Below are 26,103 nucleotides of genomic sequence, written 5' to 3'. Positions count from 1 at the left end.
AAATCATTCATTTCTCTCATTTTCTTGCCTTAGCTTATGGCAATCTGTTATACACACCAAAGGGAAACCTACCCAGATATTTTTCTACTTAAAGTCGTGTTCAATTTCGTCTGAACCACATGGCTGACAACATTAGTGTGAATAATGAGTTCATATCCAACAACACCAAGCCCAAATAATCCACAGTTTTTTAGTGAACATCAACAAGTTAGTGAGTGAACCAACAATTCTTGACTTGTGAGGATTGCTTTAAAGAGAGTGTTAATTGTTTTCATTGCATGGTCTGGTTACATTTCAAAGAAATAATACCCAAGACTTGACACAGTTACTGTTTATAATAATGCCATCCAAGTCAAAAGATTTTTCAACTCTATACCATCATCTTTAAGATCACCCTTTCCAATGGAAACTCAAGAGTTTTCTTAGAAGGCTGTATACTCTACCTCTGTGGCTTCTGGGCATGCTGGTCCAAACAAGGCAGAAATCTCTTCTTTCTGGACCTGGCTGGTGAAAAGAGTAAGAGACTTCTTGGCGCCACAGGTTGAGCTGGTTTAAGTAAACTCCCAGCTGAAATTTCCAAAGTCCACCAGCTCAGAGGTGATCTTGTCCATGGCAATCTGGAGGCCACCACCCAACCTTTGCACACTGAGTGGATGGGAGATATTCCAAGGGGCCTGAAAACCCACAGTGAGTTTAGCAGCCTCAAGCCATGTCATCAGCACACTGGCAAAGAGCATCAGAACCAGTGTTGGGTGGCCAACATGGCACGCAACCCCCAAACAGAGCTCAGATCTGACTGAGGGCTCAGCACCTGTCCTGGGAGCCATGAATGGTGTCTAATACCTGGATCACTGCAGAACTCTGAGAGGCTCAGCCTCCTGACCACTTGTGCCCAGAGCTTAAATAACAGTGCACAGTTCCCTGAGGACCACAGCTTGTATTCTCTTCAGTGCTGTTAATTAACCAAACTCTTCCCTTTCCAGAGACTGTTCTAACACATCTAGAAGCAGCAGTCTTGAGGAAAGAGCCTGGGACAGGAAGGTGATGTGGCCCTGGTAATTGATCCAGTGGTACCACTGTCCAACTTCATGGTTCTTGACAAGTCACATAACCCTGGATCATCTCCAACCCCCAGGCCCTTATCCACTAGTAAAATATGAATCATGGGAGCCACTCAAGTGTAGACAGATGGTCTAGGATTTAATTCTGACTTCATCACATGTAGTTACATGGTCTAGGACATGTTACTTTCCTTCTCTATGGCTTCATCCCCATATCCACAAAATGGGGGTAAAATTTAATGAAATCGTCTCCAGCTGACAAAGCAAAGATTAAAAGAGATCATGCAAGTCCAGTGGTTGGTACAACATCTGGACAAAGAGAGCCACTTTGTCAGTGTCAGATGATTGGTGGTGGTGGTGAGAAGGATGATGGGGTGATTGATGATGTTGATCGTGTAATAATGGTCATTATTATCACCTGCTGAATCCATCTTATAAGAAATTTTCCTAGGATGAGTGGTTATGAAAGAGTTTACTCACAACTGGCACAGTTTACATCCCTCACCTTGGTCTAGAGACCATGGGAAGGTTACTGGTAAATAAATACTAATTCTCCCTCTACATAGATCAGGAAAAGAGCTGGGGACAGTTCTTTATTGAAGAATTACATATGAAGTATGAATACTTCTCTTGTAAAGAATCATATTATATGAAGTATTAATATTACAGGGATGATAAGACTTTTGGGAAGCCATTATCATCCCCAGGGAAGATGACCTAGCCACCAATCAGGTAAATGCATATCAGTATAAAGAATTCAGCTCAGTCACTCAGTCGTGTCCGACTCTTTGAGACCCCATGTACTGCAGCACGCAAGGCTTCCCTGTCCATCACCAACTCCTGGAGCTTACTCAGTCTCATGTCCATTGAGTTGGTGACACCATCCAACCATCTCATCCACTGTTGTCCCCTTTCTGCTCCCACCTTCAATCTTTCCCAGCATCAGGGTCTTTTTCCAATGAGTCAGTTCTTTGCATCAGGTGGCCAAAGTATTGGAGTTTCAGCTTCAACATCAGTCCTTCCAATGAACATTCAGGACTGATTTCCTTTAGGATGGACTGGTTGGCTCTCCTTGCAGTCCAAGGGACTCTCAAGAGTCTTCTCCAACACCATATTTCAAAAGCATCAATTCTTCCACACTCAGCTTTCTTTATAGTCCAACTCTCACATCCATACATGACTACTGGAAAGACCAAAGCTTTGACTAGACAGACCTTTGTTGGCAAAGTAATGTCTCTGCTTTTTAATATGCTGGCTAGGTTGGTCATAACTTTTCTTCCAAAGAGCAAGTGTCTTTTAATTTAATGGCTGCAGTCACCATCTGCAGTGATTTTGGACCCCCCCCCCCACAAAATAGTCTGTCATTGTTTCCATAAAGAATTCAAATACAACTAAAATGGATTTTCTTTTGGACACTGGCAGGGTAGGCTCTGGCATCTCCCACTCATCCCAGGATCATGTATTTTAACACAGAAGACTCACTATGGTTCTCAAGGCTTGGTCTGAGGACCACTTATATCAGCCTCTTCTGATGGTTAAAAAGACAAATTCTAGGCCTCCACTCCAGACCCTATGAACCAGATGCCTTGAGTTTACTCTAGGAATCTGCATTCAACAGATGCTCATATACTCCTAAATACACTAGTGTGAGAAGCTCTGAGACAGTCTAAAACGAGAGAGGGCAAGAATCACCAATAACTATTCACTACTTCATTTTCTTCAGTAGCAAATTCCCAGCATGGGATTACTGAGCTTTAGCTCTGACCTGCTTCAGAGGGCATTTCAAAACCCCTGGATTATGTGGGGTTGCTTTTCTCCGAACCAAATTCATCGTCACTGCTTCTTCACTGAACTTCAGATTCTCTCTCGCCTCTGCTAGGACAACTTGGTGTCAACTTGCTACATCTTAAAGATTAAAGTCTAAATTCTTTAAAGTCTGAGTCTAAGGACTCCCTTGCTGTAATCATATGCAGAATTCCATGAATCTTTTTGGCTCAAATGCTTACCAGATATAAATAGGCTTGGGTAAGTCAGTTAAATCTGTGCCTGAGTTTTGTCAACTTCAGAAAGAGCTGAACAATACCCCTTTCAAAAGGATGTTGTAAAGGTGTTGTGTGATGACATAACTACTTAGCACAGTGCCCCACACTTAGTAGGAACTCTGTAAAGAAGCATTGCTAAAGGGCATGTCATTGCATAAGTCAGGGTCTTGAGACCAGGATTCTGGGAACAATATTATATGATACACTCTGTGTCCCCTCTCTCCCACTATCACATACAAACTTCTTAAAATGGGTATTCCCACTCTGGATAATTTGAGATTCTCTGGGATTATAGATTGCCTTCCCAGAAGAAACCTTGAGGCGGATGACTGCATGTGTTCTTTTTTGGATCCTCAGATTCAGTACAGTGTTGCATGCTGCTGCTGCTGCTGCTAAGTTGCTTCAGTCGTGTCTGACTCTGTGTGACCCCATAGACAGCAGCCCACCAGGCTCCGCCATCCCTGGGATTCTCCAGGCAAGAACACTGGAGTGGGTTGCCATTTCCTTCTCCAATGCATGAAAGGGAAAAGTGAAAGTGAAGTCGCTCAGTCGTGTCCGACTCTTAGCGACCCCATGGACTGTAGCCTACCAGGCTCCTCCATCCATGGGATTTTCCAGGCAAGAGTACTGGAGTGGGGTGCCATTGCCTTCTCCGGAATAAGCATGCAAATTATTATTAATCATAATAAATATTTTTGTATTGAGCATGGTCAAAACTAGGAGGAAATGCCAATGACGTTCAGTGTTGGTGAGAATTTAAGAAACAGACATGTACTCCTCATAGGAATGTTGCTGATAGCAGTTCTCATATACACCTTTGACTCAGAAATTCCAATTTGGGGGGTTTATCCTACAGAAACAAGAGCATATGAGAGCATATGATAAGATACAACCACAACAATCTTTAAAAAGATTTTAAGATTTTTTTTTTGATGTGGACCATTTTTAAAGTCTTTATTGAACTTGTTACAAAATAGCTTTGTTTTATGTTTTGGTTTTTTGGCTATGAGGCATGTGGGATCTTAGCTCCCAGACCAGGGATAGAACCTACATCCCCTGCACTGGAAGGTGAAGTCTTAACCATTGGACCACCAGGGAAGTCCCCGCAATGGTTCTTTTTTTTTTTTCGACAGTCAAAAATTAGATACATCCTCCATGTTCAACAGTAGGGGCATGGAAGAGGAACATGGAGTGAACCCATATGACTGAGGAGAGAGCACTCATTACAAATGATGTTTTAAATGTGCATTTATTGACTCAGAAGGATAGTCACAACTAAGAGAGGAAGCAGACTTTAAAACAACATGAACAGTATTCCATCTTTTGTTGCCTTTTTTAAAAGCACATAAAGTTGCATAACAGAGATTATATGCATCAAGCCAATAAAAACTCCAGGTGTTAGGAATTATGGGGTGTCTTTTCTTCTCTTTGCATAATTTTCATATTTTTTTATCTTCATGTCTTTGCAATAAGGAAGACAAGTGAAAGTTTTAATTAAAAATAAACCTACAGACTTGTATTTGCAGAGTGACATCACAGTGGATTAAACTGTCTGAATTTCTGCATCAGAAGAACTTCACTTTGGTCTGGGCCTACACTTCTCTGCACTTGGCTTATGCTGTGATGAGCTCAGTCCCTTCTGTGTCTCCATTGCCCTCAGAGGGAGAGAAAAGAGACAGAGACGTGAGGGTCGGGTAACGGTGAGCATCATCTGGAAACCGTTGCCATGGTAGCAGCCCTCCCCTGTTTGTACCAAGTGTTTGATTGGCAAGAGTGGCAAGGCCTGAGGTTAAAACCAGCCTAAGGGGATTTGTAGGGACTGCGGCTGCGGGAGAGGGCACACTGTGGTCCGCTTTGCTTCTTCAGCCCTGCCCTTTTCTAGGCGATTCTTAGGCTTGTAAGTTACCAGTGCTGTGGTGCTACATAGGGGAGTTCATGTTGTTTCACCCCATGATGCTTTGAAATAGAAGTAATATGTGCTTGGCTCCCAGAGGTGCAGAGCTTGGTTCCCTGTATTAGCACTTTGATTCCCAGATGTTTTATCTTATCTCTCTTTCCTGAAAAGATTGTTACTGAGGGAGGATTCTTTCTCCCTAATTTATAGTTTCCTCACTGCTGACCAGCTGGGCCATAAACCAGACATAGGGCCAGCTGTTCACGTGCAAGCTCAGATATGATTAGCTGTTTCCAGGGTGATGGGGCTGGCTTTTTTCTACCTGCCCTTCCCTCCCTTCAGTCTATAAATCTGTGGCCTGATCCTGTTTAGAAAAAAAAATGAAAGGCTGGGTTGTAACTTCTCCAGAAGGTGAGAAAGAGAAAAGGGTGTTTGGCCCACTCAGAATACAATAGAGTGAGCCTGGAGTTTCCCACCTTGAGGGAAAGAGAAGGGAGAGGCGGGCATCCCAGAAGGCTTTCCGGAGTGAATAAGACTGGATCTGAGCCTCCATTTTCGTTTTCTTTTTTGATGTTTTATTTGTAGAGGCTTTATAGCATATTTTAAAGTTTTTTTTTTTTTTTTCTTTTAAGCTGTGCTGAATCTTCAGGCTTTTCTCTAGTTGTGGCAAGTGGGGGCGGGGGGGGGGCCTACTGTCTCGTTGTGGTGCGTGGACTTCTCATTGCAGTATCTTCTCTTGTAAAGGCTTTAGAGCACAGGCTCAATAGTTGTGGTGCATGGGCTTTGTTGCATGTGGGATCTTCCCAGATCAGGGATGGAACCCGCATCTCCTGCATTGGCAGGCAGAGACTTCTCACCTTACCAGCTTCTTATCCTGAAACCCTAGGAGTCTAATGGATTCATAATTAACCCAGTACTCCATGCTTGTGATGCAACAGTTTTTTTCTGGGTCTTGCTTAGGGGTTCCTATCTTGAAGGTCTATTCCACCAGATACCAACCATCCTACAAGTAAGTGTAAGTCAAAATTGTTCTCACCTGCTGGGGTGTGAACTTCAAACTTCCCTATTATGTTCTCAGTGCTTGTAAATAGTTGTAATGAAGTCAAGTAAAAAGAATCTCCAGGTAAGTAAATATTTAAAGAGCTGTAGGACAGTGGAGTAAAGGTTGACTTTGTATAAAGGGGAGATGTGTTTCTTAGGTTGCAACAAAAGGCAATTCCTTGAATCCAAAGCCTCTCCTTTAGGTAATCGCGCATGTACTACTCCCCAGAGGCCGAGGATGGGACACTGGCCTTGGTTTTCTGATGAGAACATGCTGCTTGTTTCTGAAAAGGTTTGGGTCTTCCCAAGTGGCACTGGTGGTAAAGAACCCTCCTGCCAATGCAGGGGATGTAAGAGACACAGGTTCGATCCCCAGGTCGGGAAGATCCCCTGGAGAAGGGCATGGCAACCCACTCCAGTATTCTTGCCTGGAGAACCCCATGGACAGAGGAGCCTAGCGGGGTACAGTCCATAGGGTCACAAAGAGTTGGACATGACTGAAGCAACTTAGCAGGCACACATAGCTGATCCACGTTGGTATACAGCAGATACTGACACAACTTTGTGATGCAATTATCCTCCAATTAAAAATTAATTTGTTAATTTTTAAAAATGAATGTGTCCTTGCCTTAATTCATCTTTCTCTGGGGATTATACCCCCTTTGACCCATAAGAATGACATGCTCCACTATCTGAGCCGATCGGGGGCCTGGGTAGCACCTGGCTTGTCATCTGGGCGATCTCTCTCTGGTGCACAGCCATCTAAACCCAACAGGATGTCTCTCTGGCTCCCCACCCTCTTCAGCTTCTGGTCTGGAGAGACCAGAACCCCTCCCACTTCCTGGCGTTCCTGTTCAGCTTGTGTTAAAAGCTCCCAAACAGCTCCCTAGCCACGCACTCAGTGTTGTTCTCCTACTCTGTGAGCCCAGGGAACCAAGGCTGCAAAGCAGAGAACACTGTCCTTAAAGCCTTGACGAGGGGACAACCGTAAGATGCCCCACCCAGAGTACTGATGCTCTTGTCTGAGATTTCTCCACACCCTCTGTAAGAGGCAGTGTAGCAGAAATGTTGAGAGCACAAGTTTTTGGAATAAGACTTAGGCTGGCTGGGATGTTTTATACTATATGAACCTTCAGTTCTGTTCAGTCGCTCAGTCGTGTCCAACTCTTTGCGACCTCATGAACTGCAGCACGCCAGGCCTCCCTGTCCATCATGAACTCCCAGAGTCCACCCAAACCCATGGCCATCGAGTCGATGATGCTATCCAGCCATCTCATCCTCCGTCGTCCCCTTCTCTTCCTGCCCTCAATCGTTCCCAGCATCAGGGTCTTTTCAAATGAGTCAGTTCTTTGCATCAGGTGGCCAAAGTATTGGAATTTCAGCTTCAACATCAGTCCTTCCAATGAACACCCAGGACTAATCTCCTTTAGGATGGACTGGTTGGATCTGCTGGCAGTCCAAGGGACTCTCAAGAGTCTTCTCCAACACCGAGTTCAGAAGTATCCATCCTTTGGTGCTCAGCTTTCTTTATAGTCCAACTCTCATATCCATACATGACTACTGGAAAAGCCATAGCCTTGACTAGACAGACCTTTGTTGACAAGGTAATGTCTCTGCCTTTTAATATGCTGTCTAGGTTGGTCATAACTTTCCTTCCAAGGAGGAAGCATCTTTTAATTTCATGGCTGCAGTCACCATCTTCAGGGATTTGGGAGCTCAAAAAATAAAGTCAGCCACTCTTTCCACTGTTTCCCCATCTATTTGCCATCAAGTGATGGGACCAGATGCCATGATCTTAGTTTTCTGAATGTTGAGCTTTAAGCCAACATTTTCACTCTCCTCTTTCACTTTCATCAAGAGGCTCTTTACTTCTTCTTCACTTTCTGCCATAAGGGTGGTGATATCCGCATATCTGAGGTTATTGATATTTCTCCTGGCAATCTTAATTCCAGCTTGTGCATCATCCAGCCCAATGTGTCTCATGATGTACTCTACATATAAGTTAAATAATCAGGGTGACAATATACAGCCTTGACGTACTTCTTTTCCTATTTGGAATCAGTCTGTGGTTCCATGTCCAGTTCTAACTGTTGCTTCCTGACCTGCATACAAGTTTCTCAAGAGGCAGGTCAGGTGGTCTGATATTCCCAGCTCTTTCAGAATTTTCCACAGTTTATTGTGATCCACACAGTCAAAGGCTTTGGCATAGTCAATAATGCAGAAGTAGATGTTTTTCTGGAACTCTCTTGCTTTTTTGATGATCCAACAGATGTTGGCAATTTGATCTCTGGTTCCTCTGCCTTTTCTAAAACCAGCTTGAAGGTATGGAAGTTCACGGTTCACATATTGCTGAAGCCTGGCTTGGAGAATGTTGAGCATTACTTTACTAGCATGTGAGATGAGTGAGAAAAACATCTATTTCTGCGGCCAAACTAGATAGCATATTTAAAAGCAGAGACATTACTTTGCCAACAAAAGTCCATCTAGGCAAGGCTATGGTTTTTCCAGTGGTCATATATGGATGTGAGAGTTGGACGGTGAAGAAAGCTGAGTGCCACAGAATTGATGCTTTTGAACTGTGCTGTTGCAGAAGACTCTTGAGAATCCCTTGGACTGGAAGAAGATCCAATCAATCCATCCTAAAGGAGGTCAATCCTGGGTGTTCATTGGAAGGACTGATGTTGAGGCTGAAACTCCAATACTTTGGCCACCTCATGCAAAGAGTTGACTCATTGGAAAAGAACGTAATGCTGGGTAGGATTGGGGGCAGGAGAAGAAGGGGATGACAGAGGATGAGATGGTTGGATGGCATCACCGACTCGATGGACATGGGTTTGGGTAGACTCCGGGAGTTGGTGGTGAACAGAGAGGCCTGGTGTGCTGCAATTCATGAGGTCGCAGAGAGTCGGACACGACTGAGGGACTGAACTGAACTGAACTGAGATGAGTGCAATTGTGCAGTAGTTTGAGCATTCTTTGGCATTGACTTTCTTTGGGATTGGAATGAAAACTGATCTTTTCTAGTCTTGGGGCCACTGTTGAGTTTTCCAAATTTGCTGGCATATTGAGTGCAGCACTTTCACAGCATCATCTTTGAGGATTTGAAATAGCTCAACTGGAATTCCATCACCTCCACTAGCTTTGTTTGTAGTGATGCTTCCTAAGACCCACTTGACATCACATTCCAGGATGTCTGGCTCTAGGTGAGTGTGAGTGATCACACCATCATGATTATCTGGGTCGTGAAGATCTTTCTTGTATAGTTCTGTGTATTCTTGCCTCCTCTTCTTAATATTTTCTGTTTCTGTTGGGTCCATACAATTTCTGTCCTCTATTGAGTCCATCTTTGCATGAAATATTCCCTTGGTATCTCTAATTTTCTTGAAGAGATCTCTAGTCTTTCCCATTCTGTTGTTTTCCTCTATTTCTTCGCATTGATGGCTGAGGAAGGCTTTCTTATCTCTCCTTGATATTCTTTGAAACTCTGCATTCAAATGGATATATCTTTCCTTTTCTCCTTTGCTTTTCAGTTCTTTTCTTTTCACAGCTATTTGTAAGGCCTCCTCAGACAACCATTTTGCTTTTTTGTATTTCTTTTTCTTGGGGATTGTCTTGATCCCTGTCTCCTGTACAATGTCATGAACCTCCGTCCATAGTTCATCAGGCACTCTATCAGATCTAGTCCCTTAAATCTGTTTCTCACTTCCACTGTATAATCGTAAGGGATTTGATTTAGGTCATACCTGAATGGTCTAGTGGTTTTCCCCACTTTCTTCAATTTAAGTCTGAACCTTAGTTTAATTTGATTTAAAATGAACCTTAGTTTCCTCGGCTTCCCTGGAGGCTCAGAGGGTAAAGCAAGGCGGGAGACCTTGGTTCGATCCTTGTGTTGGGAAGACCCCTAGGGAAGGAAACGGCAACCCACTCCAGTATTCTTGCCTGGAGAATTCCGTGGATGGAGGAGTCTGGTAGGCTACAGTCCATGGGGGTCGCAAAGAGTTGGACACGACTGAGCGATTTCACTTTCACTTTCACTTTAGTTTCCTCATTTTTAATTACCATGATGAGCTCATGAGAGGATTAGGTGAAGTAATAGGTTTTTTTTAACTTTTTATTTTATATTGCAACATAATTGGTTAACCATGTTGTAATAGTTTCAGGTGTACAGCAAAGCGATTCAGTTAGACATATACAAGTATCTATTCTTTTTTCAAAATTTTTTCTCCATTTAGGTTGTACATGATATTGAGTAGAGTTACCTGTGCTATGGGCTTCTCTGGTGGCTCAGCTGGTAAAGGGTCTGCCTACAATGCGTGAGACCTGGGTTCAACCCCTGGATTGGGAAGATCCCCTGGAGAAGGGAAAGGCTACCCACTCCAGTATTCTGGCCTGGAGAATTCCATGGACTGTATAGTCCATGGGGTCGCAAAGAGTCGGACTCAACTGAGCGACTTTCACATACACACACACCTGTGCTGTACAGTAGGTCCTTGTCAGTTATCCATTTTATACAGAGATTTGTGTAATAATAGCAGTTTTATAATAAGGATGCTGAGTAGGATTGGGGGCAGGAGAAGAAGGGGACGACAGAGGATGAGATGGTTGGATGGCATCACCGACTCGATGGACATGGGTTTGGGTAGACTCCGGGAGTTGGTGATGGACAGAGAGGCCTGGCGTGCTGCAATTCATGGGTCACAAAGAGTCGGACATGACTGAGTGACTGAACTGAACTGAACTGAACTGAATAAGGAACTATTGTATCAGTCAAGAAGATCATGACTTCTGTTGAATGAATGCTATGTAAACGCAAAGAAACAAACTGATGCTGCTATGGAACCCAGAGGAACAAATAAAAGACTTGACTGTCTTTAAGAATACCCAGAGCAGGTATAATGTGTTCACTGCTAACACCAGGTAATACCTCTTTTTGCTTATATCCTATAGGCATTAAGCCAGAGGATCTTTGGTCTAAATTAGTGTCCAAGAAAAATAGAGCTTGAGCCACTTAGGTAATGTTAAAATTCCCAGAAGAAATATTTTAAAATTAAAAGAAGCAAATAAGATTGATTATTTAGTTTATTCAAAATGTTATCAATTCAACACATATGCCATATTTTAAAATTTGAGATTGTATGTTATTTGCTTCATACTAAGTCTCCGAAATTTGGTGTATTTTGTACTTAAGCACATCTTAATGCAGACTTGCTTCATTTCAAGTACTCAGTCACCACCTGTAGAGACTGCTTACAGTATTGGACAGTCCACGTCTGAACCTTCACTCTTAGCTACGCATCTAATCAGCTGGGAAATAGAGATGTTTCCTATCGGGCTGTTGGTTCTGGGAATTCAGAGCCAGAGCCTCTCTAAGGACCTTTTCACTGTTCATCTGACTCTTAATTGCTCTTTCTCATAAAGGAGCAAGTTGTCTGTGTCACTGTGTTCCAACCTTGCTGACATGACCCTGAGAATAATAGTATTTATATGACGTACTGAATCCCCTAGGTGGGGCTATACAGTGTGTACCAGCATGCTATGGTTTGCCAGTTGGGAAGCTCAGATCCAAACTTGCAAGGCAATCCGCACCCTGAGGGTTGTATGGGGGAGGGAGGCAAGCTTTTCATTGCAATCTGTGCAAACACCGTTCTTATCGATCAAGTGTTCATGCTTAAGTAACACCTCCTTCCCACAAAGAATGAGCCAGTGGCCTCATGAGCCCAGGTGCCCAAGCTGTTGCTGTCAGAAACTCTAATTGAGCAAAACAAGCTCCTCCAGATGCTGAGCCTTGGGGTCAGTTTCTCCCATGTGGTTGACAGTGGGGCCCAGAAAAGCACTGTGGCCAATCCCAGCACAGCAGACAACAAAGCAGAAAGAGCTGGGGATTGCACAACCGAAAGACGTGACCCACTGACAGGCCCCTACCCAGCACCAGCCCAGCCTACCTTCGGCTGAGTGAAGCAAGGCTCTGTGTGGGAAGTGAACTCAGCCTCAGAGCATGTCCAGGCTGGTGGGAAGCCCTTCAGAGGAGGGGGAAGGGAGCCATTGTTCCACCCAGGCCATCAGGTTCTCCTTCCTGATGGTGGCCATCAGGCTCTCCTTTCCTAGGCCAACAGTGCTTGATTCTCTTTGAGACACCAATCAGAGTTCCCAAGAGGAATGCGTGTATAAATAAATGAGACTGCACAAGGTACATGAAATCAGTTCAGTTCAGTTCAGCTCAATTGCTCAGTCGTGTCCGACTCTTTGCGACCCCATGGACTGCAGCATGTCAGGCCTCCCAGTCCCTCACCAACTCCCTCACCCCTCACCAACTCCTGGAGTCTACCCAAACCCGTGTCCATTGCGTCGGTGATGCCATCCAACCATCTCATCCTCTGTCGTCCCCTTCTCCTCCTGCCCTCAATCTTTCCCAGCATCAGGGTCTTTTCAAATGAGTCAACTCTTTGCATGAGGTGGCCAAAGTATTGGAGTTTCAGCTTCAACATCAGTCCTTCCAATGGACATTCAGGACTGATTTCCTTTAGGATGGACTGGTTGGATCTCCTTGCAGTCCAAGGGACTCTCAAGAGTCTTCTCCAACACCATGGAATGAGTACATGGAATGAGTCATCCTTAATCAATGTACTTGGATTATGGACTCAGGACTACCTGAACTCAAAATCTGCCTTTAAGACTCTGCCAACTCTTAGCCCCGTGCCTTGGGTGAGCTAACTTGACCTCCCTTAGCCTTCCCTCTTCTGCAAAATGATAATAACTTCTTCATCAGACTGCTGTAAGATGAAATGAGGTACTGCAGACAGTTCAGCCCAGCGGGGCCCCATGAGAAGTGCTCAACAATATTCACAATCATCTCAAAGGCCTTCAGAATGGACCTGGCCTGGGAACCTAAGAGCGCTCACCTGAAGGTGTACTCTGAGTGCCATTAGCCTTTTGAAACATCAGATAACCAAGGAAAATGTGGGTATGGAATTCCGATAATCAGAATAGTCAATTAGGGCAACTTTGTCAAGTTGAGGGAACTTTGTCCCTTCCATTTCATGTCTCAGTGGAAGGGAAAACTTTGAAGTCAGCTCTTCCATGTGGGAAGCTAAAGGTCAATCTATCACAGCTTACATTTCACCCACTTTGTACCATCGCACCCTCTGCCCTGCTGTCCAGCTGACTCCTGGGAGGGACACGACATCTCTTTCCTTTCTGATTCATCATTACTGAGTCAACATGAATAGGTTCAGCCTATAGCTCTAGGATTCTTCCCTCTCCAGTATTCTTGCCTAGAGAATTCCATGGACAGAGGAGCATGGCGGGCTACAGTCCACGGGGTTGCAAGAGTCGGACATGACTAAGCGACTAAACCACCACCATAGCTCTAGGACTCTGCTTCTCTTTTTTCTTGGGTCATGTTGCCTGACTTCTAAAGTCTTGGATTAGCAGTCAAAATAGCCTCAGGTCCTTCCTTGATAAGTGTTTGCCTGGCGCCACACATCCCAGCTACTCCACCTGTCCTGGGCTGCCCTTCTCATCTCCAGCTTCCTTCTTTGCCCTCCTTCGGAATGCTGGCAGTGAGCATTGTTGAGCAGCTATTCAGGAATCTGAACCGAGTGAAGTGTTCTAAAGCAGAGGAGCCAGAGATGCAAGATGAGTCATCTAGATTCTGAGGGCAGAGGCTTTATTCAAAGGAGAAATTCCACTTTCCTCTAGAGGGACTTCATAAAGGTTTGGTGATGTCTGAAATCTGGAAACACCCTGAAGACCTTTAAATAACATTTGGTTCCCTGACTGATTCACGCCTCCCAATCTGCTCTAAAATCTGCCTTGCCACCAAACCTCTTTTTCAAGAACAAGCTGTGAACCATCCAGCTTTGCAAAATAGCCTGAAAATATTTTTTAAAAACATGCTTGGCCCCACCATCATCATCATCTTCTTAGGAAGGTAATGTACCTGCTCTGAGCCTTCTTCTTTTCATCCATACAAATAACTACCTGGCAGACTTACTGTGAGGGCCAAATGAAGTCCTTTTCATGGAGCTTGGCTCCTGGTGGCCCCTGAAGGTGTTGTCCCTCTTTATCCCTCACAGGTTAGGTAAGAGTTAGTCTGGAGGTGTTTTATAAATTGAGAGGAGCTATATAAATGCAGAGCGATGCTGTGTAAAGTTGGCCTGCTGAGAAGGTCTGGTTTTCTGACTTCTCCACTTTAAAAGTACAGGAAACCTGGTTTCTACTTCCAACGACCTGCCAACCCTATCACAAGAGGTATTTTGGCTCTTTCCAGACTGTGTTACAAAACTCTGGAATGTTAGCTTCTGGTCTTCTTGAAATGTTGTAAATGAGGTGTGTGGTTCCTTTGTCCCTACAAAAGGGGAAAGAGTGTACACTGCTCCCCTCCCGCTGACCAGAGCAGCGAGCTTGTGTGTCAGAAAGACAGCTATTGGGTCAGACTCCTTACCTCGGACAGCTCACCCATGAAAGACATAAAACAAGGAAGACTTGCAGTTTTTAGAAGTGATAGGATGCCTGGACTGGCAAGGGGCTTGCTTTTTATTGATTTCTCAATGCAAATGGCTATGTGAAGGGAGGGTGACGTGGAGGGTGTTGCAAAACATTATCGAACACAAGGGTTTTTGAAGAGAGAGACTGTAGGAAACCATAGTTGATAGGGAGACAGCGTGGCCTGCTAGGCAGTGGAAGCCTGGATTCGGGATTCCCCTCTCCTACTAAACTGATGACTCATCCTAGCTGGCTGCTTCACCTTTTGGTGTCTCAGGTGCCCTGGAGAATAAAATTATGGTTGTTAGATCAGGGGGTCCCCCTTCCACACCCACACTCATACCCACATGGGTCATCCAGCTGGGATGCCAGCGCTGATTTACATAAAGAAGAGTGAGAGGCAATACTTTCTGCTGGTGTCAAATCACCCTCCAGGTCTTGGCCCCTCACTGGTCTTGAGCCTCACCTCTCTTCTAGGGCATGTCATGAGTTCCACTCTGCATCAAATTGTCCTTCCAATTATAGGGTCACCAGAGCCAAAATGACCCTATGCAGAGTTCTTTTTAACAGTCCAGTAGTTGAGTCCATGGAAGATGGGGTGGCTGCTTGGAGCAGTGGTGGTCCAAGTGTGTCCCCAAACCAGCAGCCTCCACATCATCTGAAATTGTCAGTAATGCAGATTCTAGAGCCCTGACCCAGGCCCACTGAGTCAGAAACGCCAGCATGGGCCCAGCCATCAACATAACAAGCTCTCCAGGGAACTATATGGCTCCCTGGAGTTTGGGAACCACTCAGAGCATCGTGCTCTCAGGCAAGTGTGGTGTCAGCAGGTGTTCAGTGGGTTGCTACTTAACACAAGTTGACATTACCCCAATCAGTTCCCAGTTCCCATTGAAGCATATCTTTCTCTAAGCTACCTCTTAGAAGACTTTTTGTTTCAGGTCCTAGGGCAGGCTTAGGGCTGCGGGGCAAGAAGTGAGTCTGTGGAGTCAATGTGCCGACAACCTGCATGAGATTCTGGCCACTTAAGACCTCTTACTGTTAATGAGGACTTGACGACTCCTCCAGGCCGAGTCAGCAGGAAGTGGTGTTGGCTTCTGATTTAGATATTGGCCGCCAGACCAAATTCAGTGAGAAGAAACCTAATGCAGCATTTCCACGAATTTCTGCAGGCCTGATACACAGAAAGCATTCAAATATTTGAGGTCTGCTAGTGGTGAAATGAACATTTAGCAACAAAGCAGCACCATGCAAAGGCTCTGCGGTGGTGGTCTGTGACGCTGGGTCAGGTCTGGCCTTGAGTGCTAACCGACTGCATGATGCTGGGTGATTTTTTTCACCTGATAAGGCCTCATTGGCCTCACCTATTAAATAGAGATCACTCTCCAGAATTGCTTGCATGCCCATCCAGCATTTTTGCTTAGTGATGATGCCTTGCAGTCTCAAAGATTTTGGACTGGAGATTGGTGACTAGTGACTTGAAAATGGAAAGAGAGAGGAGGATAGGCTGAACTGTGATGCCTTAGCAACCCTGCTTCTTCAGTGCTCGCTCAGCTGTGGGTGGTGCAGGCTGTACCCATCATTCTGGGTTCTAAATCCGACCCAGCTATGCCTGTCCCTCTGTCTAGATTCTAGAGTGACTTGAAAACATTGTAATTCTAGAGGGGTCACTAGCCCATTCCAGAAGAAGGCTTATCTCTAAAAGACAGACCTCTGCTTATCCGAATCTTAAAGTTATAACTGGAGGCACTTAGAGTGGTGTCTCAATTTTCTCTTCCCCTAAAATCAAGGAGCACTTTTCCCCTCTTGTTACTTAGACCTTCCTCTTCCTATCACAATCTCAGGGATTCTGCCCAAAAATGAAGATGCAAAGCCTTGTTTACCTCCTCCCCTTCCCCAAGGTATGGGCTTTATAAAAGGTTTTGCTTGTTAAAAGTTAGCTTTCCGAGCTGAGGACTCTCTCTCTCTCTCTCTCTCTCTCTCTCTCTCTCTCTCTCTCTCTCTCTCTCTCTCTTGTTCTCTCTCTCTCTCTTTTTTTCTTCCTCTAAAGCCCATTGCATAACAATCTCCTGTTTTAAACTTTTGCCAAATCCTACACTTCTCACTGCCAGAGGTTACTGTGCAAGTGTTTGAATAGGTAACGTCTACCTTTGAACCTCTATTGCAATAGGTTCAAAGGTTCCAGGAGAGCTGGTTAGCTACTCTCAGTACGATACACATTGGCTTCAGGTGTGGTTCAGACTCCAGCGCTAAGGAAAAGACAGAGGCTCCTGAATGTGGTGCTGAACCAGTACAGACAGCTGCGAGGGGCACATTTCCTGGAACCTGGAAGTGAACAGACTCTTACAAGGTAAACTGCAATAATGCTACCCGCTCTATAGCATATATGATATGGGATAGTAGAGGTGGGGGTGACTGGGGAGAAGAAAGTTGGACATGTGCCTATTCTCAGGCTAAGGCTCTTTTACAACATGAAATAGCATTTGTTTGCATAGTGATCTTAGCTGACTTGCATGCGAGGCAAAAAAATCAGCTGCAAAAGGCGGGTGGAGACATGGAAGGAATCTGAACTGCTAGCAGGAGATGGACTTGGAAGAGAGAGTGGTTGATTTTACTAAGTGCAAATAAAACAGACTTAAAAGCTTTAAGGGTTATAGCCAAAGCCAAGATGTGGGTCTCCTTCATCTTCCATTCTGAAATGTCTGTATGATTGGAAACGCCATCTGCCAGCTGCAGCCCTTCCCGTTTGGAAGGGAGCAGGGAAGGGAACCCTTAGCAAACTTGCTATCCGATGCTGGGGTCTGTACTAGATGTGTGATGTACATTGGCTCATTACCTCCTGTAAGGTAAGGGGTATCATTCCCGTATCACAGGTGAATGACATGCCTCTGGACTGTTAACCAGCACGGCCTGGGCTGCATAGCTAAGAGGAGGTGGGGCAAGAATCTGAGTCCTGATTGGTATGCTGCCTGATGCAGAATTCTTGAGTGCTGTGAAAACTGTCCATCGTTCCGTCAAAATTTGGCAGTATCCCTGGTGTGTGTATGATTGAACAAAAATGCACCTCCAGGTGCTAGAGCTTTAGAGCCACCCAGACTCTTCCAAACTTGAGCGTTTGATCCTAGAGGGAACCATCTTCTCCTGGCCCTAAGCTCTTCGTCTGGTTGGTAAAAGAAGACAGCACCCAGGGAAAAGCCCAGCAGCATTAGAATGGCTGAGACTCGATACCCACTGTGCTGTCCTCTGCTCTTTGCTGGAGGGAGCTGCCCCTGGGGAGACGAGCTTGGAAACTTAGCAAAGACAAGTGTTCTTCCAGCCAAGAGATGAACCCAAAGATGGAAAGGCGGTGGGCAGAGGGGGGACACCCTCATTCTAACCTACTTCAGCTTTCTTCCATGTCTAAAATGGGATCCCATGAAGTCAAGGGACCAGCTCTTATGTTCCCTGAGACTGGGGTACAGCTCACTCTGGTTTTTATGGTTGGAGGCTTTGAGGAACTCCTCTGTGTAGAGCAGGAACCCTAATACATCTCTAGTGAAGACCTGAGCTCTTGTTGGATTTACGTTGAGCCTTCTTAAAGGGACTGAGGCTGGGGAAAGTGCTGCTTAATTCTGGGGTGTCTGAGAGGTGGTGGGGAGAGGTGGGGTTGGGAAGGGTTAGAAGAATTCGTTTTTTCTGCCTTCAAATCTGAGAATGGAAACTCCCATGCCCTTCTGCGGCCACAACCATAGGTGAATCCGATGAGAATACTATGGGTTCTGATGCCCTGAAGACCAGTCCTCAACACCCTTTCAAGGTGTCTGCACATGCAAAGCAATTTTTATAATAATTGTTATTGTTTAGTCACTAAGTTTGGTGAAGGCAATGGCAACCCACTCCAGTGTTCTTGCCTGGGGAATCCCAGGGACAGGGGAGCCTGGTGGGCTGCCATTTATGGGGTCACACAGGGTCAGACATGACTGAAGCGACTTAGCAGCAGGAGCAGCAATCGCTAAGTTATGTCCAACTCTTTTGCAACCCCATGGACTATAGCCCACCAGTCTCCGCTATCCATGGGATTTCCCAGGCAAGAACACTAGAGCGAGTTGCCATTTCCTCCTCCAGGGGATCTTCCCAACCTAAGAATCCAACCTGTGTCTCCTGCAATGCAGGTAGATTCTTTACCAGTGAGCCACCAGGGAAGCCCCTTTTATAATAATATCAAGAAGTAGTTTGCCTTTTCACTGTCGTTGTCTCAAGAGTGTACAGTGAAGTTTTTCAGAGGCTCCTGCAAGATACAGGATCAGTCTGACAGCTGATGGCATATGTGCTTGTGGATTCCTGATTTTACAATTTCTCAGATTTTATCTGGGAGGTAAGGGTGCCAGCAGCAAACGTTTTTAATTAAACATTGGAGGTCTGAAGAGGATGTGTCAGAGGAAACAAACAGACTCTCCGCAGCTGTCCCTGTGGTTCCTGATGTGCTCGTTTTGCTGGCTCTTTCAGCACAGCTCCAAGATCTGAGGCAGGCAAGCGGGGACTAGGGAGAAACGACGGCATGCATGGCTGGCCAGCGGAGCTGGCCTCCAGGTGTCCCCACGGTCCTGGGAAGGATGTGAGGGCCAAGGTGCCCTGTGGTTGGACTTCATTGTCCCGGGAATCCAGCAGGGGTCTCACCTCTCTGACAGGGGTGGTCTGCGAGGGGCACCTCCATCATCTTCATCTGGTTCTCCATCGTCAGGCAGACAGAGCGTGAGTTTGTGAATGCAGGCTGGCTGCTGTATCAGCCCTCAGGGACTGCCAGTAAAGGCTCTGAAACCCAGCCAGGGGAGCTTTGGCAGCTTTTCTCCTTCTGGTCAGAACACTTCCACTTTCTGTTGTGAAAGAAAAACCAGGAAGTGAAGTCCCCGAGCACATTAGAAGCCCGCTGTGGTCTGACTCCTGACTCAGGGCAGCTCAGACTCGGGGCTGACGGCTTGGAACCAGAGATCTTCAGCCTGAAGGGATGCTCTGAAGCCCCCCTGACCCTGGAGGAGCTGGGTGAGGGGCAAGGACTCAGAGGGACTCATATGCCTGGAGCCACTCAGAGCCAGGAGGCTCCATTCGCTGGGAGCATCAAAGAGATGTGGTCCTCTCACAGGGTAAGGGGGCAGCTGGAGGTATATTTGGCAAGGGGTCTTGTGGGTGTGGGGCAGAAGCCTGGGGGGCATCCTGACCGCCAGCTCTGGGGAGCTTAGAGCTTCCTGTATCCCAAGCACGTGTCGGCACTTGCTTTCTCACTGGTGTCTGAAGGACTTTTTTAAACCCTCCTCATCAGGAAGGTCAAGGGGGAGGACGAATGTGGAGCAGGAATTGGTTTTCTTTTCTCCTGCCTCTCTTGGGGAAGGGAACCACAACCCAGACCCCTTTTTGTGGGCCTGAGGCTCTGCCTATAGCTCCCCTGGGCTGCACTGGAGGGAAGAGAAGGGTGCTACTGAGTCATGTTTGACTCTTTGTGACCCCATAGCATTCCAGGCCCCTCTGTCCATGGAATTTCCCAGGTAAGAATGCTGGACTGGTTGTCATTTCCTACTCCAAGGGATCTTCCTGACTCAGGGATCTGGGCTGGAGAGTGTCCTCGATTTTCCTGATGGATTTTGAGACCTTCTGAGGGGAAGAGCTGCTGGATGCGTGACGGGTGGAATGAGTGCTTTCTGGATGAAGCTGGGTCTGTTTGAAGGGGTAGGGCCACAGGTTGGCCTTCAAGGAGTGAGTGTTGGGAAGGAATTCCATGATTGGGGCTTACTGCCTTCTGTGGGTATCCGTCTTTTTGGTGGTTTGAAAAGCAAGATTGAATCTAAACTCCAATTTGTAGGTAACTGGTAGTCTTCAAAAGTAATAAAATTAAGCTAAATTTAATTTAATTTAAAAATAAAAGATTGATTTAGTTAAGAATTTTTTAAAAAGGAGTCATTGGTTTTGGTGATACCGCCCTCTATATTCCAGCATGGGAGTTACTTTATGGTTGTTCCCTCCAGCTGATAAATATTTGAGGTTGAACACTGAATAGTCTTGGAAGAGACGTAGTACAACATCTTGTAAGTATCACTTATATAGTTGGCACAAAAAAAGGAACAAAACCAGAAATAAAACAAGACTCACAAATCATTATAGAACAGACAGGCAATAGAGCTAAGTAAAGTAGATGATACGAAATAAGATGCAGGTCAGGGTGGGGAAGTCTGACAGAATGCAAGGCAGGCACATCCCAGATAAACATAGTCCAATTCAATCCCTAGGTCGGGAAGATCTCCTGGAGAAGGAAATGGCAACCCACTCCAGTATTCTTGCCTGTAAAATCCCATGGATGGAGGAGCCCAGGAGGCTACAGTCCATGGGGTCACAAAGAGTCAGACGCGACTGAGCAACTTCACTCACTCAATGTAATATTGTTTGGGTTTTTTTCTAACCATTTTCCAGACCAAACAGGATGCTTCAGCCAAGTGTATTTGTTGAGGTCCTGACCTAAAATAATCTTTTCTCCAAGTCATATTCTAACTCTCTGGAGGCAATGGCACCTAAAATAATATCAGTGTATCATTGAATGCCTAAATGCTAAACATGCAATGGGGGCTCCAGATGCAAGAAGTAGGCTGGGGGTTAGGGAAGGAGAAAGTGTGTGGAAACAAAGTGGGAGAGGGAAGAGGAAGCCAGTTAAGCACTAGATCATCACAGGGACTCTGACATTAACTAAGACGATATTAGGAAATAGGTGGTGAAGAGAGTAGGCTCAGAGAGGTGAAGCCAGTTGTCAACTGGAATTGAAGCTACAGTCCGTGTGATGCTAAAAGACACGTTCCATCCACCTCTGTGTAGAGTTAGCCTTCCTTTGGATTTTCTAGATATTTTCGTTTGTAAAAAGATTCTTATGTATGGTGACCTAGGGGGTAGGTAGGTAGGTAGATATTGACTTCATGTATCTATTAGAGACTTTTTAGGTTGACGTTTTTCTAGAATGCAAATAATACAGCTATCATTCATTGACTATTTACAGTGGGGGCAGTGATGTATTTACTGTTTTACGGGGCTTTCATCTCTTGCTCTTCAAAAACAGTCCTATGAGGTAGGTATGTTTTTTTGTAGATGGGGGAAACCAAGACTGAGAAAAAAACCTGGACACAGTATGAAAAGACTGGAGTGGAATCTGGCTCATTTAGTTCTGAGGGCAAACTCTGCCTCCATTTCTGATGAGTCTAGTTTAGTGCATGGACCTAAGAGTAACAAACCAGAAGAAATTTCTTTTTTGCAAATCCTCCCACTGCACGTCCATGGAAATGGAAAGCAGATCCATCAGTGGTTGCCAGGGATGGGGAGGAAAGAAGAGTAACTGCTTAATGGGAGAGGATTTCCTTTGGGGATGACGAAAGTGTTTTGAATCTAGATAGAGGTGGTTGAACAACATTATGAATGTACTAAGTGCCCACTGAATTATTCACTTTTAAGTGGTTCATTTTATAAAGTTACATGATTGCACCCCCCCCCCCAAAAAAAAAACAACTCCCACTTCTTGGCAGGTGAATTCCTAAACCAGGATTTGGAGATTTCTCAGAAATCAAGAATGTGATTTCTGTTTCTCTCTGTCTCATACGCCTGGCCGGCGGATGAACTGACTCCCATTTGAGATGTGACCTCAGGCGACCCATGTCTGGAAACATCCTGCCAGGGTGACGTGTCTCCAGCAGCCCTGAGGTCAGCCTTCGCTTTTACTCTCACCGCACCCTGTTGTAAACATATCCTGATCTGTTTCTTCCCCCGCGTAACTGTGCATCCTGAGCACTTCTCATTCCTCCCCTGACACAGAGCCTGGTATTTCCCAGGCTCTTAATTCATGTCATTAAGACAAATAAGAGCTTTGGAGCTCGGAAGGTTAGGCAGCCCTTGGACTGCTGTCGCCAGGCCATGGTACCCACCCTCTGTTGGGGAGCTGGTCGTAGATTTCTGGGTCTCTCCATGGGTCATTCTACTCTAAGAGGTTGAAGTGGCTATGGGAGGATGCAGGTTGAGGGAGACCATGTGGTCTCCAATTAGAAATCCTCTGTTTGAATGCAAATGAGGAGATGGTAAGACATTTGCGTATAAGTTGAAGGGCAGTTACAGTACAAAGTCCATGACCAACTCTTCTCTTTGGGGACATCTCAAAATAGAACATCTGATATTGACAAGAAGTTGGAAATCGAGGTAAGTGGCAGAGGGAAAAGGGAAGCTTTTCTTCACTGAGGGCTTCCCACGTCCCAGACAGTGTACTGGAAGGTCCATCCAAAGCGAAGACACTAACCTGCCCCTTCTGGAGTGCAATGGAGGGAAACTGATGCTCAGTGACATTAGGTAACTGTCAAACTAGGAGAAATCAAACAGGGCCATCTATTTGGTAGATGGTAGTGCTGATACTCTGGAGAAGGAAATGGCAACCCACTCCAGTGTTCTTGCCTGGAGAATCCCAGGGATGGCAGAGCCTGGTGGGCTGCCATCTATGGGGTCGCACAGAGTCGGACACGACTGAAGCGACGTAGCAGCAGCAGCAGCAGTGCTGATACTCAGGTACCTGGAAAGGATAGGGCCTTAAAAGTTTACCATTGGAGCTGAGACTTTGGGGAATAAAGCTTGTTGTTTGCACATTGCCTTTTCATACTGTTCGTGAGGTTCTCAAGGCAAGAATGCTGAAGTGGTTTGCCATTCCATTTACTAGCAGACCATGTCTTGTCAGAACTCTCCACCATGACCCGTCTGTCTTGGGTGGCCCTACATGGCATGGTTCATAATTTCATTGAGTTAGGCCAGGCTGTGGCCCATGTGATCAGTTTGGTTGGTTTTTCTGTGATTGTGCTTTTCCTTCTGTCTGCCCTCTGATGGATGAGGCTAAGAGGCTTGTACAAGCTTCTTGATGGGAGAGATTGGCTGTGGGAAAAACAGGGTCTTGTTCTGGTGGGCAGGGGCATTCTCAGTAAGTCTTTAATCCAATTATCTGCTGCTGGTGGAGCTGTGTTCCCTCCCTGTGGTGGGACCTGAGGCCACTTGCACATTCAGTCTGGTGAGCCCTGACCATTGGCCCAACCAAGAGTGCGAAGGCTGATTCTGCAGAGGCCTCTCTCCCAACCTCTTGCATCAGCCTGTCTTTATCCTGCTCTTCAGTGACTTAGTCCTAGCACTTTGTCCAGCCTATCTTTGTACAGGCTCTTATCAACTCCAGTAGATGGTACTGGCTCTGCTGACCTCCATGCTCTCATAATTCACTTGGTCAGCAATAAGCTTGGGAAGCCTTTGGAAACGTTTACTGAAGCAAGGCTTTCCTTGGGTTTGGTCTGCCGGACTCTGACTTGTTGGAAGGGCAGTAGTAGGTCAAAGCTGACTGAGCTGATCTGAGATCCAGTGGGATTTGTCACTGCCTGTCACCAGTTTATGAGTGGCTCAGCAACTATTCTATACTATCCTCATGGACTGAGGTAAGATGATTTTGGCATTTGACTTAATGAGGGCTTTCCTGGTAAATTCTACCCAACCCAACTGGCCAAGGTTGGCACCCCAGTGCTCTCTGGCGTTCGGGAACTGAATGACTCCTGTGCTGCAGTGTCTATACCAGGCCCCATACACTGTCTTATTCAGTCATTTGGAAGCCTTTTCTTTTTCCCTCTCAACTAAAGGCAGATCCTCTACCCCCATCAGAAGTGCTTCTTCACCATTTCCCTTCACGCTTGTCCTGCTCTTGTGTCTCCAACCACACCTCACCTCTCACCCAACATCTGACTATTCCTCTTCCTCTCTTCCCCGGAGGTTTATCCTGCCTAATGTGGTGACGACTCTCACCATGGAAGAGTGGATGGAGAGACACAGATAACAGTGGAGAAAGATGGTTTGGTGACAGTGACCCTGGTTGGGATCATAGTTGGGATCTTAGCATCCATCGGCTTCCTTTGTGGGGTGGTCATCCTTGATTGACCCTGGACAAAAGACTATCGTATTGGCAATAAAGCCAGGGGATCAAAGACCACGCATCCTTGAGGAGCTAGTGCTCCTTGGAGGTACCTCCACCATCTCCAGTCTACACTGGCTTCTCCTTCAAAGTCATTAGCTCATCTTCTACACTGCATCCTTCTATAAGTGCTTTCAGTGTTTGATGGACCTGTAAGTCCCCAGAGGGCAGGAGCTGTGTCTTCTAAGTGTTTGGCCCTCTGCACATGGCACAATGCTGAATACACATGGTACATTGCTGGGTATACACTAGTGTATACAAACAAGATCTTAGTTTGCCTTATTCAAAGGAAATGATATGTAAATTTAAAATACAGAGGATAAATGTATGTCTTGCCACACACGCACTTTGTCCATTCCAGCAGATGCTCCCAGAGCTGGGGTACATTTCACAGAACATAGGTTTTCCATCTGGGGAAGTGGTTTTATCCCCGATGGACTAGGAACTCTGAATGTACTTTCACCATTGTTGAACCCACTCCCTGGCACACAGTAAGTACTTGTTTATTTGAATACTTGCAGGATGAATGAAGCTTGACCTCACTCAGGTCAGGCTGTTGAGTGTTGCCCTTGCTATGGCAGGAAGTCCCAGATGTGGCATTTCTGAAGAGGGCTAGGCGACTCTACCCCCATCCCTACCCACACTCCCTGCCCCATTGGGCATAGGCACACATCATGTTCATTGCAGAGTTGAATTTTGCAAGCTGTTTCCTCCCCCAGACCACCCCCCTCAACCCTGCCCTTCTCTGAACTTGTGACAATGGTGAGTGAAAGGGGAGGGTGGCTCTCTGGCACTCTGGGCTAATATAGTCTCTGCCTAGGGGTGCTTGCAGCCCAAGCTGTCTGCTGAGCCCCAGGAAACATGCAAGACCCAAACCCAAGGACAGAGCAAATTCAACTCCAATACAATAGCTTTTTGATTGGAAGTGAAAAAAAATCTATCTTAATTTGGACTGCAATTTAGTATATGATAACAGCATCCACTGAGGGTATTTCAGGATTTTCTCATTACATAGACTTGTCTATTGATAACCAATAGAAAATTTTCATAGTAAGCAAATTTGGTAATGTTTACTTCACTGCTACCCACCCAATTCCTGTTATTTTTCAAAAATTTTCTATGTTTTATAAGTTTTCTTTTTCTGGGTTAGCTTTAACTTTTTAGTTTCCCAAGAAAATCTTGTTGGTCTTTATTAGGGTTGCATTAAATGAATAGATTTATTTAGGAAGATAGGACCCCTTGATTATTTCAAGTATATCTTTCCATTTTTTTCAAGGTTTCACTTTTTAAATATAGGTTTTACACATTTATTCTTATATACACTATTGGTAATGGCATCTTTTCCATTATTTTCAAAATATAGGAAAGCTATTGATTTTCTGGCTACTGATTTGGTAACTGTCCACCTTACTGAAGGCTTCCCTGATGGCTCAGCAGACAACAAATCTGCCTGCAATGCAGGAGACGCAGGAGACATGAGTTTGATCCCTGGGTCGGGAAGATCCTGTAGAGGAGGAAATAACAATCCACTCTAGTATCTTGCCTGGAAAATCCCATGGACAGAGGGGACTGGCGGGCTATAGTCCAAAGAGTTGG

The 26,103-nt window shown here is 45.5% G+C and overlaps 1 protein-coding gene, 1 long non-coding RNA gene and 1 pseudogene across 25 annotated transcripts in view; 1 reads left to right on the top strand and 2 right to left on the bottom strand.

The window, feature by feature from the left end:
- The window catches only part of LOC145539513 (guanylate cyclase 2G-like), a 63,250-nt pseudogene extending 62,423 nt beyond the window's left edge, over positions 1-827 (bottom strand). Inside the window, exon 1 of the transcript XR_014077869.1 lies at positions 444-827. The product of XR_014077869.1 is annotated as a guanylate cyclase 2G-like (transcript). The remainder of the gene's footprint in view (positions 1-443) is intronic.
- Positions 828-13,643: 12,816 nt separating this feature from the next.
- The window catches only part of ACSL5 (acyl-CoA synthetase long chain family member 5), a 49,147-nt gene continuing 36,687 nt past the window's right edge, over positions 13,644-26,103 (top strand). For 12 of the 23 annotated variants that reach the window (XR_014068473.1, XM_081539856.1, XM_081539815.1 and 9 more), the window contains exons 1-2: positions 13,644-13,968; positions 16,693-16,872. Coding sequence is in view for 7 of the 23 variants with exons in the window: in XM_081539760.1 (XP_081395886.1) it covers positions 19,571-19,642 (72 nt within the window). In the remaining 16 variants the exon portion in view is untranslated. Of the gene's footprint in view, positions 13,969-16,692; positions 16,873-19,395; positions 19,643-26,103 lie in introns of those variants that run through there. The other 11 variants (XM_081539784.1, XM_081539776.1, XM_081539750.1 and 8 more) reach the window with 2 other exon arrangements.
- LOC145525947 (uncharacterized) lies at positions 14,529-19,976 on the bottom strand. Its single transcript, XR_014068523.1, has 2 exons — positions 19,179-19,976; positions 14,529-14,804 (listed from the first exon to the last, which is right to left on the bottom strand). It is a non-coding gene; the product is annotated as an uncharacterized LOC145525947 (long non-coding RNA).

Source organism: Giraffa tippelskirchi, chromosome 2 (assembly GCF_054371585.1).
Source record: "Giraffa tippelskirchi isolate mGirTip1 chromosome 2, T2T-mGirTip1v1.2.pri, whole genome shotgun sequence".
NCBI classification, from domain to species: domain Eukaryota; kingdom Metazoa; phylum Chordata; class Mammalia; order Artiodactyla; family Giraffidae; genus Giraffa; species Giraffa tippelskirchi.
The sequence above is the reverse complement of the archived record's forward strand: the minus strand, read 5'-3'. Positions and strand labels throughout refer to the sequence as shown.